This window comes from Hyla sarda, chromosome 12 (assembly GCF_029499605.1).
Source record: "Hyla sarda isolate aHylSar1 chromosome 12, aHylSar1.hap1, whole genome shotgun sequence".
NCBI lineage: Eukaryota > Metazoa > Chordata > Amphibia > Anura > Hylidae > Hyla > Hyla sarda.
The window spans coordinates 10,309,684-10,323,596 of record NC_079200.1 but is presented as its reverse complement, the minus strand read 5'-3'; the positions used below and the strand labels follow the sequence as shown (position 1 = coordinate 10,323,596).

Here is a 13,913-nt window from a genome sequence, read left to right as displayed (position 1 = left end):
CAGGTGGGGGTTGTGTTTACAGCCCAAGACCGCGCATTTGGCATTTGCCAGAGGACACCACGATTGGCAAATTCACCACTGGCGCCCTGTGCTCTTCACAGATGAAAGAAGGTTCACACTGAGTACATGTGACAGACGTGACAGAGTCTGGAGACGCCGTCGAGAACATTCTGCTGCCTGCAACATCCTCCAGCATGACCGGTTTGTCAGTGGGTCAGTAATGGTGTGGGGTGGCATTTCTTTGGGGGGGGGGGGGGGGTCGCACAGCCCACCATGTGCTTGCCAGAGGTAGCCTGACTACCATTAGATACAGAGATGAGATCCTCAGACCCCTTGCGAGACCATATGCTGGTGCGGTTGGCCCTGGGTTCCTCCTAATACAAGACAATGCTAGACCTCATGTGGCTGGAGTGTGTCAGCAGTTCCTACAAGAGGAAGGCATTGATCTTTCTGAGTGTTGCTGTGTAAGAGGGGGCGTGAAAGAGGAGTTTCAAAAACTGGAGTTTGAAAGCAGGAGGTTGAGATCGCTGTGAGTGTTAATTTCTGAACGCACAAGGTCTACAAAAAAAATTTTAAGTGTAATTTTGACTGTCTGTTTTTTCCTATACATTTGTGAAATCCCCATTACTAGATGGCCTCCATGTTGGAAAATGCAGTCCAATGTACATCCTGTTCAATGTATACAATCCTTGAACAACAGTTTGAGGGTGCATATTGTTGTGTGAGATGTGTGCTAGTTGTCCATTTGGAAGCCCAGATCCTGCATCTAGAGGGGCGACTGGCAACAATGAGAAGCATTAACAACATGGAGAGGAGTCTCCTGCTCACTGAGCAGGCACTCTCGGGAGTAGAGGTGGGGGAGGACAGTGGGACGGAGTTGCAGGACAGTCAGGCAGCTAGCTGGGTTACAGTTAGAAAGAGGGGTAGGGGAAAAAGTGTCAGGGAGGCTAGTCCTGAACTGGCACACCCCAACAAGTTTGCCCGCTTGGCAGATGAGGGGGATGCCATCACAGAGCTAGGAGAACTGCAGCAGGATACCACCTCTGACCGCCAGGGGGGTGTCTGCTCCAGTAAGGAGGGAGGGAGGAGAACAGGGCAGGCCAGACAGGTACTAGTGGTGGGGGACTCAATTATTAGGGGGACAGACAGGGCAATCTGTCACAAAGACCGGGATCGTCGAACAGTGTGTTGTCTGCCTGGCGCACGAGTTCGGCACATCGCGGATCGGGTTGACAGGTTGTTGGGCGGGGCTGGAGAGGACCCAGCAGTCATGGTACATATTGGCACCAATGACAAAGTAAGAGGTAGGTGGAGTGTCCTTAAAAATGATTTCAGGGACTTAGGCCGCAAGCTTAAGGCAAGGACCTCCAAGGTAGTCTTTTCTGAAATACTACCAGTACCACGAGCCGCACCAGAGAGGCAGCGGGAGATCAGGGAGGTAAACAAGTGGCTCAGAAGCTGGTGTAGGAAGGAAGGGTTTGGGTTCATGGAGAACTGGGCTGACTTCGCTGTCGGTTACCGGCTCTACCGTAGGGACGGGCTGCACCTCAATGGGGAGGGTGCAGCTTTGCTTGGGGAGAAGATGGCTAGAAGGGTGGAGGAGTGTTTAAACTAGGGACTTGGGGGGAGGGAACCTACAGCAAAGAGGGGGAAGATAGTGTAGATAGAGAGGTGGGAATTATAAATGTACCTGGGGGTGGAGCGGAGGGAGGGGTTAGAATAGTTAATAGGAATAAGCTTCATAGGAAAATAATACTTACACCCTTGAATCCCATTAACCCCAATAACATAAAGGATGGAAATGTAAAGTGTATGTTCACAAATGCCAGAAGCCTAGCAAATAAAATGGGGGAGCTTGAGGCCTTGATACTGGAGGAACATATTGATATAGTTGGGGTCACTGAGACATGGCTGGACTCCTCGCATGACTGGGCTGTCAATCTGCAGGGGTTTACATTGTTTCGCAAGGATAGAATGAACAGAAAAGGTGGTGGAGTCTGTCTGTATGTAAGAAGTGGTATGAAAGTCAGTGTGAACGATGCCATACTGTGTGATGATTCTGAGGATGTGGAATCACTGTGGGTAGAATTACAAAAGGAGGGAAATACTGAAAAAATAATATTTGGGGTAATCTACAGACCCCCTAATATTACTGAAGAGATAGAAGTTCGGCTTCATAAACAAATAGAGAGGGCCGCCCGGGCAGGTACAGTGGTAATAATGGGAGATTTTAACTATCCAGATATAGATTGGGGTCCGGGGTTGGCTAAAACTACAAAGGGGAGAAAATTCCTAAATTTATTGCAGGATAATTTTATGGGCCAGTTTGTGGAGGACCCAACAAGAAGTGATGCCTTGTTGGATCTGATCATTTCTAACAACGCAGAGCTGGTTGGTAATGTAACTGTGCGGGAAAACCTTGGGAATAGCGACCACAATATAGTTACTTTTCACTTAAAATGTAGAAAACAAAGACAGACGGGGAAGGCAAAAACATATAACTTTAAAAAGGCAAATTTCCCTGGGCTGAGATCTGCACTACAGGACATAGACTGGGGGGAGGTGTTCTCAAATACTGATACAGAAGGTAAGTGGGACATCTTTAAATCAACTCTAAATAACTATACAGCTAAATATATACCAAAGGGGAACAAATATAAACGATTAAAACTAAATCCTACATGGCTGACACATGATGTTAAAAGAGCAATAAACAACAAAAAAATAGCCTTCAAAAAATACAAATCTGATGGGTCAGCTATAACATTTAAACAGTACAAGGAGCTTAATAGAATCTGTAAAAATGTAATAAAAACAGCAAAAATTCAAAATGAGAGACAGGTGGCCAAAGAAAGCAAAACTAATCCTAAATATTTTTTTAGACATATAAATGCAAAAAAAACCAAGGACAGAGCATGTAGGACCCCTTAATAATGATAATGGGGAGGTTGTCACAGGCGATCAAGAGAAGGCGGAGCTACTGAATGGGTTCTTTAGTTCTGTATACACTATGGAAGAAGGAGCTGACATTGGCCAGGTCAGTGCTGGTAACACATCATGTACAGGTCAGTGCTGGTAACACATCATGTAATGTACTGAACTGGCTTAATGTAGAGATGGTACAAGGTAAGTTAAGTGATATAAATGTAAGCAAATCCCCAGGACCGGATGGACTACACCCAAGAGTTCTTAGAGAGGTAAGTTCAGTAATATCTGTACCCCTGTTCATGATATTTAGAGATTCTCTGGTGTCTGGTATTGTGCCAAGGGACTGGCGCAAGGCGAATGTGGTGCCAATCTTCAAAAAGGGCTCTAGGTCTTCCCCAGGAAACTATAGACCGGTAAGTTTAACGTGCATTGTGGGTAAATTGTTTGAAGGACTTATAAGGGATTACATACAGGAATACATAGGGGATAATTGTATTATAAGTGATAGCCAGCAGGGGTTTACTAAGGATAGAAGTTGTCAAACCAATCTAATTTGCTTTTATGAAGAGGTGAGTAGAAGCCTTGACAGAGGAATGGCTGTGGATATAGTGTTTCTGGATTTTGCTAAAGCATTTGATACTGTCCCTCATAGACGTCTGACAGGTAAGTTAAGGTCTTTGGGTTTGGAAATTTTAGTTTGTAACTGGATTGAACACTGGCTCATGGATCGTACCCAGAGAGTGGTGGTCAATGATTCGTACTCTGATTGGTCCCCGGTTATTAGTGGTGTACCCCAAGGTTCAGTACTGGGCCCGCTGTTGTTTAATTTATTTATCAATGATATAGAAGATGGTATTAACAGCTCTGTTTCTATCTTTGCAGATGACACCAAGCTTTGTAGCACGGTACAGTCTATAGAGGATGTGTATAAGTTACAAGATGTCTTGGATAGACTAAGTGTCTGGGCATCAACTTGGCAAATGAGGTTCAATGTGGATAAATGTAAAGTTATGCATCTGGGTACTAATAACCTGCATGCATCGTATGTCTTAGGGGGGATTAAACTGGCAGAGTCACTGGTAGAGAAGGATCTGGGTGTACTTGTAGATCACAGACTACAGAATAGCATGCAGTGTCAGGCTGCTGCTTCCAAAGCCGGCAGGATATTGTCATGTATAAAAAGAGGCATGGACTCAAGGGACAGGGACATAATACTCCCCCTTTATAAATCATTGGTACGGCCTCACCTGGAATATGCTGTTCAGTTTTGGGCACCTGTCCATAAAAGGGACACTGCGGAGTTGGAAAGGGTGCAGAGACGCGCGACTAAACTAATAGGGGGAATGGAACATCTTAGCTATGAGGAGCGATTAAAGGAGTTACAATTGTTTAGTCTTGAGAAGAGACGTTTAAGGGGGGATATGATAAACGTATATAAGTATATTAATGGCCCATACAAAAAATATGGAGAAAAACTGTTCCAGGTTAAACCCCCCCAAAGGACGAGGGGGCACTCCCTCCATCTGGAGAAGAAAAGGTTTAGTCTCAAGGGGCGACACGCCTTCTTTACCGTGAGGACTGTGAATTTATGGAACGGTCTACCTCAGGAACTGGTCACAGCAGGAACAATTAACAGCTTTAAAACAGGGTTAGATACATTCCTGGAACAAAATAAGATTAATGCTTATGAAGAAATATAAAATCTCATCCCTTCCCCAATATCGCGCCACACCCCTACCCCTTAATTCCCTGGTTGAACTTGATGGACATATGTCTTTTTTCGACCGTACTAACTATGTAACTATGTAACTATGCTATGGACTGGCCGCCCGTTCCCCTGAATCCGATTGAGCACATCTGGGACGTCTCGCTCCATCCACCACAGACTGTCCAGGAGTTGGCGGATGCTTTAGTCCAGGTCTGGGAGGACATCCCTCAGGAGACCATCCTCCACCTCATCAGGAGCATGCCCAGGCGTTGTAGGGAGGTCATACGGGCACGTGGAGGCCACACACACTACTGAGCCTCATTGGGACTTGTATTAAGGACATTACATAAAGTTGGATCGGATGTAGTGGGGTTTTCCACTGTGATTTTGAGTGTGACTCCATATCCAGACCTCCAGGGGTTGATACATTTGATTTCCATTGATAATTTTAGGTGATTTTGTTGTCATCGCATTCAACTATGTAAAGAGGAAAGTATTTCATACAATTAGTTCATTCATTCAGATCTAAGATGTGATAACAGTTCAGTGCAGAGCACTAATCAGTTAAAGGCTACTGAGATGAAAGGGATAAGTTGATGAACCTTTCAGGGACAGTGTGGATCCTCTGTAGGAGGCAGGACTTTGGCTGTCCAGGCATGCTGGGAGTTGTAATTTTGCAACAGCTGGAGACACACTGTTTGGAAAACACTATACATTGTTATGACATAAGGATCCACAGGATAGTGTCTAATGGGTAGGGTCTGACAGCTGGTATCTCTACTATCACGAACAGGGGGTTTAGTGTTCCCCATTTGAATAAAACCTACCAGGAAAGGTTAAAGAGAGTACTGATCATGATGTTGTTAAATGTTTTAATCCTTCCAGGTCACTGCCCCATCATGATAAACCACCCTCTGCTTTTATTTTTATTATTTGTTAGTTTTCTACCTTGATATTGCTCTGTATTTTCTGCTCAGTCTCAGTCAGATTCACAGACTGGGAAGGGGCGTTCCCCAGCAGGCGTGACATCATCTGAAGCCATACAGGGGAGAACTTCCTCCCTCACTCTACTACACACAGCCCAGAGCAGTTCAGTGTGAGATGAGCTATGATTGGATAAGGCTGCGCACACACACCCCTCAGCATTTCCTGATTTTAGGCATAAGGCTCTCCTTCATATAAGATAGGGATAGGCACTAGTGATAGTATTCAGAATATTGGGCAGACTACATAGGCCAAATGGTTCTTATCTCCCGACACATTCTATGTTTCTTTACAGGCTGTACTTGGGCCCTTCACGCATGTGATCGGTTAGACCCCCACTCATTTCCTTTGTGGGAAAACTCTTTTAGGTATAAATTTCTCTCACCATTCTCCCCATCCCGACGGCTGCTTATAAAGGAGAATTTCTTCCCATCCCGCCGTCTGCCTATAGGATGCGGTTTTATCATGACTCCACATTGAGTCGCCATCTTTCTAGTATATATACAGTGGTCCCTCAAGTTACAATATTAATTGGTTCCAGGACAACCATTGTATGTTGAATCCATTGTATGTTGAGACCATAACTCTGTGGAAACCTGGTAATTGGTTCTGAAGCCTCCAAAATGTCATCCAAAAATAGGAAAAAAGTGAGAATTAAAGATAAATAAGTAGATAACTAATATAAATAAAGCAAATCCTTATATATAAAAGTAATAAAGATCTGCTGGGAGCTGTAATCACTGTCTATGTCAGTGTTTCCCAACAAGGGTGCCTCCAGCCTTTGGCTGTCCGGGCATGCTAGGAGTTGTAGTTTTGCAACAGTTGAAGGCACCCTGGTTGGGAAACACTGGTCTCTGTAGAGGACAGAAGCTTCTTCAGGGTCCGGTACAGTACACAACGTCCTAAAAGAGTAAAATGGAGTCGTCCTCACCTGGTGTCCAAAGGAGCAGCTAACCGTGGCATAGGTTAAAAGTAGTACAGAACATGTAATACCTCCCTGTACTGTAGGGGGCGCTACCAGACACCAGTCAGTGCATACACTTCAGTAATACAGGTAAAGAGTACAGAACATGTAATACCTCCCTGTATTGTAGGGGGCGCTACCAGACAGTCAGTGCATGTATTTTAGTAGTACAGGTGTAAATTTCCATACTGCTTGGACAGATCTGGACTGTCTGTACATTGTATGTTGAGTCAGGTTACAATGATCCAGAAAAGACCATTGTATGTTAAAACTATTGTATGTTGAGGCCATTGTAAGTTGAGGGATCACTGTATAACAAAAATGCAACAATTACATCTTCTATGAGGTGTCGGAGCGCTCTACAGTATCTGTAGCCCGAGGACAGGATTAGTCAGGATCCCTAAATAACAAGTCTTAATCAAAGTCATAAATTCCAAGAGAGGGCTCCGAGTATATACTACGTGCCCCGTCCCCTCCCACGGCGCTCAGACTAATAAAGGGAAACGTGTTCGTGCCAGTCAGGCTACAAGTAGAGCCGGGAAACTAATGTCTTGGGGATAAGCAAGTCCAGACAACTAAAGAGATGAAAAATTATTCAGCCTAAAACCTAAATATCATAAGGAAAAAATGTTTTCTTATGTCGCTGAGCCATTTTACATTTATTTTCTAATACCAGGATTATTTTATGTAACGCCCGGATTACATCACAATGTATTTATATGGATGTAAACTGTCAGAATGGGGAGCTGACGTATACGTGCGCAGACTGGAACCAGACCTATTGACTTTAAAGGGGAACTCCGGAGAAAAAGAAATCAACGAGTACCAAGAAGTTCTACAGATTTGTAAATTACTTCTATATAAAAGTCTCAAACCTTCCAGTACTTATCAGCTGCTGTATGCTCCACAGGAAGTTGTGTAGCTCTTTCCAGTCTGACCACAGTGCTCTCTGCTGACACCTCTGTCCATGTCAGGAACTGTCCAGAGCAGAAGTAAATCCCCATAGCAAACCTCTCCTGCTCTGGACATTTCCTGACAAGGACAGAGGTGTCAGCAGAGAGCACTGTGGTCAGACAGCAAAGAGCCACACAACTTCCTCTGGGACATACAGCAGCCGATAAGTACTGGAAGGATTAAGATTTAATCAGTATAACTTTCTGCCACCAGTTGATTTGAAAACATTTTTCTCTGCCTGGAGAACCTTTTCAACCCCATAAAAAGGGGTACTCAATTTTTTTTTTTTTTTTTTTTTTTATCAACTGGCGCCAAAAAGTTATACAGGTTTGCAAAAAAAACTTTTATTAAAAAAATCTTAATCCTTCCTGTACTTAGCTGCTGTATGTTCCACAGGAAGTTCTTTTCTTTTTGAATTTCTTTTCTGTCTGACCACAGTGCTCTCTGCTGACACCTCTGTCCATGTCAGGACCTGTCCAGAGTAGGAGCAAATCCCCACAGCAAACCTCTCCAGCTCTGGGCAGTTCTTGATACAGACAGAGGTGTCACCAGAGAGCACTGTGGTCAGATAGAAAGGAAATTCAAAAAGAAAAGAACTTCCTGTGGAGCATACAGCAGCTGATAAGTACTGGAAGGGTTAAGATTTTTAAATAGAAGTAATTTACAAATCTGTTTAACTTTATGGCACCAGTTGATTTAAAAAAAAATTTTTTTTTCCTGCAGAGTACCCCTTTAAGGACATAGCCCATTTCTTTTTTTAACCCATAGGAGGCTTGTTTTTGGCACGATCACCTGTACTTTATAATGGCACCTTCCATTTTACCATAAAATGTACGACTCAACCGATAAAGATACGACACAACCGATAAAGAGTGTATGACAGGGAGATGGTGATATAACTGTAGGGGGCTGTCAGAGGTGATTACATCACTCAGTGGGCGGGGCTAGAGACAAGATTCAGCCACACCTCCTGAGACATCAGAGGATGATGCATTGTCTTGGGAGGGAGAAGATGTTGTGACAACATCACACTGACAGTGAGAGGACTACATAACTTCCTGTCAAGAGAGGGAGGAGCTGCTGAGACACCACCACACTAACAATAAGAAGACTACATGACTTTGTCAGGAAAGAGGAAGTAGCCTGGGAGCTGCTGAGACAACACCAAACTGACAAGGCGAGGAGACACAGTTTGTCAGGAAAGGAGGAGCCTGGGAGCTAATATGATACCACACGGACAAAGAGAAGCATCCACACCTCCTGAGACATCAGAGGTTGATGCATTGTCTTGGGAGGGAGAAGCTGCTGTGACAACACCACACTGACAATGAGAGGCCTACACAACTTCCTGTCAGGGGTATTTTAAGCAAAAGCACTCTGAAGCAAGTACACCATATTAAAACATCACATAACATTGTGTGATAGCTTTATTTAAATAGAATTTTATAATACTGGAAGAGCCACTCTAAAATAATATGAAAGTGTAAAAAGCTGGACATTTCTTATCCATAAATGGCGTATGTTATAAAGAAGAGAGAACAGCACCCTCTGCTGGATTCCATGTATAGGACAAAATTTTTTTTTTTTTTTAATTTAAACTTGCATCTATATTGTGTATAACCACTCTGTAATATTACAAGGGTGCCTCCAGCTGTTGCAAGATTACAACTCCCAGCATGCTTGGACAGCAGCCAGACCCCCACGATCTATAACTTGGTATAGAGTATAAGTTATATTGCAGTGCAGTTCTCCTTTATGTGGGCGCACACCTACCATATAGGACACTCCAAGTTCTTCTGCATGACGGCCAGCACCTGGTGAACGTCTTCCACATCCATGGTGGAGCAGGTCATTTTCTATGGTCACCTGAAATAAAAGGCCAACGGTGAATGACAGATCCAGACAGGAGGAGGGAGGTCAGGTGGGGAAAAATAAAAAATAGGCCCAGATTTACACATGACTTTGCACCAGATTTAATTGTCAGGTTTGACATATAGGGTGGGGAATATATGCGTCCCAAAAATTTTTTTAGTATTCTGCCGCATGATTCTGGTTTGAAGTACTCTAGCTAAAAGTTGGTATAAAGTTAAAGCGGTACTCCGCTGCTCAGCGTTTGGAACAAACTGTTCAGAACGCTGGCCCTCCCATAGACTTGCATTGAGGGGCGGGGTGTGACGTCATGAGGGGGCGGGGATATGACGTCACGAGCTCCAAACGCTGAGCAGCGGAGTACCCCTTTAAACCAGACAGTCTACAGAAGTACCAATCAGCCTGATCTGTCTGTAAAACTCAACAGGGGAGATTTATCAAAAACCTGTGTAGAGGAAGAGCGGTGCGGTTGCCCATAGCAGCCAATCAGAACGCTTCTTTCATTTTGCAGAGGCCTTTTCAAAAATGAAAGAAGCGATCTGATTGGTTGCTATGGGCAACTGGTCAACTTTTCCTCAGCACACGTCTTGATGAATGTGTATCTGTTCTGTTAACCCCTTAAGGACTCAGGGTTTTTCAGTTTTTGCACTTTCGTTTTTTCCTCCTTACGCTTTTAAAAATCATAACCCTTTCAATTTTCCACCTAAAAATCCATATTATGGCTTATTTTTTGCGTCACCAATTCTACTTTGCAGTGACATCAGTCATTTTACCCAAAAATTCCCGACGAAACGGAAAAAAAAAATCATTGTGCGACAAAATCGAAGAAAAAACGCCATTTTGTAACTTTTGGGGGCTTCCGTTTCTACGCAGTGCATATTTTGGTAAAAATTACACCTTATCATTATTCTGTAGGTCCATACGGTTAAAATGATCCCCTACTTATATAGGTTTGATTTTGTCGGACTTCTGGAAAAAATCATAACTACATGCAGGAAAATGTATACGTTTAAAAATGTCATCTTCTGACCCCTATAACTTTTTTATTTTTCCACGTACGGGGCGGTATGAGGGCTCATTTTTTGCGCCGTGATCTGAAGTTTTTATCGGTATGATTTTTGTTTTGATCGGACTTTTTATTCACTTTTTATTCATTTTTTAATGGTATAAAAAGTGAACAAAATACGCTTTTTTGGACTTTGGAATTTTTTTCGCGCGTACGCCATTGACTGTGCGGTTTAATTAACAATGTATTTTTATAGTTCGGACATTAACGCACACGGCGATACCACATATGTTTATTTTTATTTACACTTATTTTTTTTTATGGGAAAAGGGGGGTGATTAAATCTTTTATTAGGGAAGGGGGTTAAATGACCTTTATTAACACTTTTTTTTTTTACTTTTATTTTGCAGTGTTATAGGTCCCATAGGGGATCTCTTCATATCGCGGGAGCCGGCGCAGGATGTAAATATACGTCCTGCGTCGTTAAAGGGTTAATGTGTCCATACCTGTTATTATAAAACCAACTACAATCTCTCAATACTCGAAAAAGACGCCATCAAAAACTTAAAGGGGTATTCCAGTAAAACACTATATATATCTCAACTGGCTCCAGAAAGTTAAACAGATATGTAAATTACTTCTATTGAAAAAAATCTTAATCCTTCCAATAATTATCAGCTGCTGAAGTTGAGTTGTTCTTTTCTGTCTGACAACAGTGCTCTCTGCTGACCTCTCTGCTTGTCTCGGGAACTGCACAGAGTAGAAGAGGTTTGCTATGGGGATTTGCTTCTACTCTGGACAGTTCCCGAGACACGTGTCATCAGAGAGCACTTAGACAGAAAAGAACAACTCAACTTTAGTAGCTCATAAGTACTGAAAGGATTAAGATTTTTTAATAGAAGTCATTTACAAATCTCTTTAACTTTCTGGAGCCAGAAAAGTTTTTTCCTGGATAACCCCTTTAAGGAATAATCAAACCATAACAAACCAGCAGACAAGGGAGGAGCAGTGGTGATAATGAACAGGGAAGATGACATCAATGAGGGAAAGAGACATTTGTCAGACAACACATACAAGAACCTGACAAATGTCTCTTTCCCTCTTTGATGTGATCCTCAGTGTTCATTATCACCACTGCTCCTCCCTTGTCTGCTGGTTTGATTTGATTATTACTTACGTTTTTGATGGCGTCTCTTTCTAGTATTGAGGGATTGTAGTTGGTTTTATAATAACAGATATGGACACATTAAGTGAACAGATCTCCGGCTTAGTAGAAAACCTATAAAAGGAGTACTCCGGCCCCAAGACATCTCATCCCCTAACCAAAGGATAGGGGATAAGATGTCTGATCGCGGTGGGCCCGCCGCTGGGGACCCCCGCAATATAGCATGCAGCACCCACCTTTGAGCACCGCAGGAAGCACTGGAGGCTCTGTGTTATGCCTCCCGACCACAGGGACAGAGTATCATGACGTTACGACTCTGCCCCCGTGTGACATCACGCCCCGCCCCCTCAATGCAAGTCTATGGGAGGTGGCGTGGAATTGATGCCTGCTCCCTGTTCATCCGAAACCCACAACCGGACATACAGCCCTGGAGTCATCACCAAACTCGTAGAATTCATCCTAACACACAACTACTTCAGCTTCAACAGTGACTATATACATATCTACAAATGATGGGCACCGCAATGGGGACCACGATGGCCCCACAATATGCCAACCTATTCATGGCTGACCTTGAACAACGATTTCTAGACACAACTTCACAAACCCTACAGATACTACTGTTACATCAATGAGATTGTCATCATCTGGACAGAAGGAAAAGAAAAACTCAGAAAGTTTCATGACGCCTTTAAAGGGGTACTCAGTGGTGTGAACAGAACCTTATACTACACTGCACAGTATATATATCTGGTGTGTACAGAACCTTATACTACACTGTACAGTATATATATCTGGTGTGTACAGAACCTTATACTACACTGCACAGTATATATCTGGTGTGTACAGAACCTTATACTACATTGCACAGTATATATATATCTGGTGTGTACAGAACCTTATACTACACTGCACAGTATATATATCTGGTGTGTACAGAACCTTATACTACACTGTACAGTATATATCTGGTGTGTACAGAACCTTATACTACACTGTACAGTATATATCTGGTGTGTACAGAACCTTATACTACACTGTACAGTATATATCTGGTGTGTACAGAACCTTATACTACACTGTACAGTATATATATCTGGTGTGTACAGAACCTTATACTACACTGTACAGTATATATATCTGGTGTGTACAGAACCTTATACTACACTGTACAGTACATATATCTGGTGTGTACAGAACCTTATACTACACTGTACAGTATATATATCTGGTGTGTACAGAACCTTATACTACACTGTACAGTATATATATCTGGTGTGTACAGAACCTTATACTACACTGTACAGTATATATATCTGGTGTGTACAGAACCTTATACTACACTGCACAGTATATATCTGGTGTGTACAGAACCTTATACTACACTGCACAGTATATATCTGGTGTGTACAGAACCTTATACTACACTGTACAGTATATATATCTGGTGTGTACAGAACCTTATACTGCACTGTACAGTATATATATCTGGTGTGTACAGAACCTTATACTACACTGCACAGTATATATCTGGTGTGTACAGAACCTTATACTACACTGTACAGTATATATATCTGGTGTGTACAGAACCTTATACTGCACTGTACAGTATATATATCTGGTGTGTACAGAACCTTATACTGCACTGTACAGTATATATATCTGGTGTGTACAGAACCTTATACTACACTGTACAGTATATATCTGGTGTGTACAGAACCTTATACTACACTGCACAGTATATATCTGGTGTGTACAGAACCTTATACTGCACTGTACAGTATATATATCTGGTGTGTACAGAACCTTATACTACACTGTACAGTATATATATCTGGTGTGTACAGAACCTTATACTACACTGCACAGTATATATATATCTGGTGTGTACAGAACCTTATACTACACTGTACAGTATATATATCTGGTGTGTACAGAACCTTATACTACACTGTACAGTATATATATCTGGTGTGTACAGAACCTTATACTACACTGTACAGTATATATCTGGTGTGTACAGAACCTTATACTACACTGTACAGTATATATATCTGGTGTGTACAGAACCTTATACTACACTGCACAGTATATATATCTGGTGTGTACAGAACCTTATACTACACTGTACAGTATATATCTGGTGTGTACAGAACCTTATACTACACTGTACAGTATATATATCTGGTGTGTACAGAACCTTATACTACACTGCACAGTATATATATCTGGTGTGTACAGAACCTTATACTACACTGTACAGTATATATCTGGTGTGTACAGAACCTTATAATACACTGCACAGTATATATCTGGTGTGTACAGAACCTTATAC

At 42.4% G+C, this 13,913-nt stretch overlaps 1 protein-coding gene across 1 annotated transcript in view; it reads right to left on the bottom strand.

Annotated features, from left to right (window-relative positions):
• BRCA1 (BRCA1 DNA repair associated) overlaps positions 1-13,913 on the bottom strand; it is a 156,934-nt gene that overhangs the window by 138,109 nt on the left and 4,912 nt on the right. The window contains exon 2 of the mRNA XM_056548408.1: positions 9,312-9,404. Within this exon, the coding sequence (XP_056404383.1) occupies positions 9,312-9,391 (80 nt within the window). The 5' untranslated portion in view covers positions 9,392-9,404. The remainder of the gene's footprint in view (positions 1-9,311; positions 9,405-13,913) is intronic.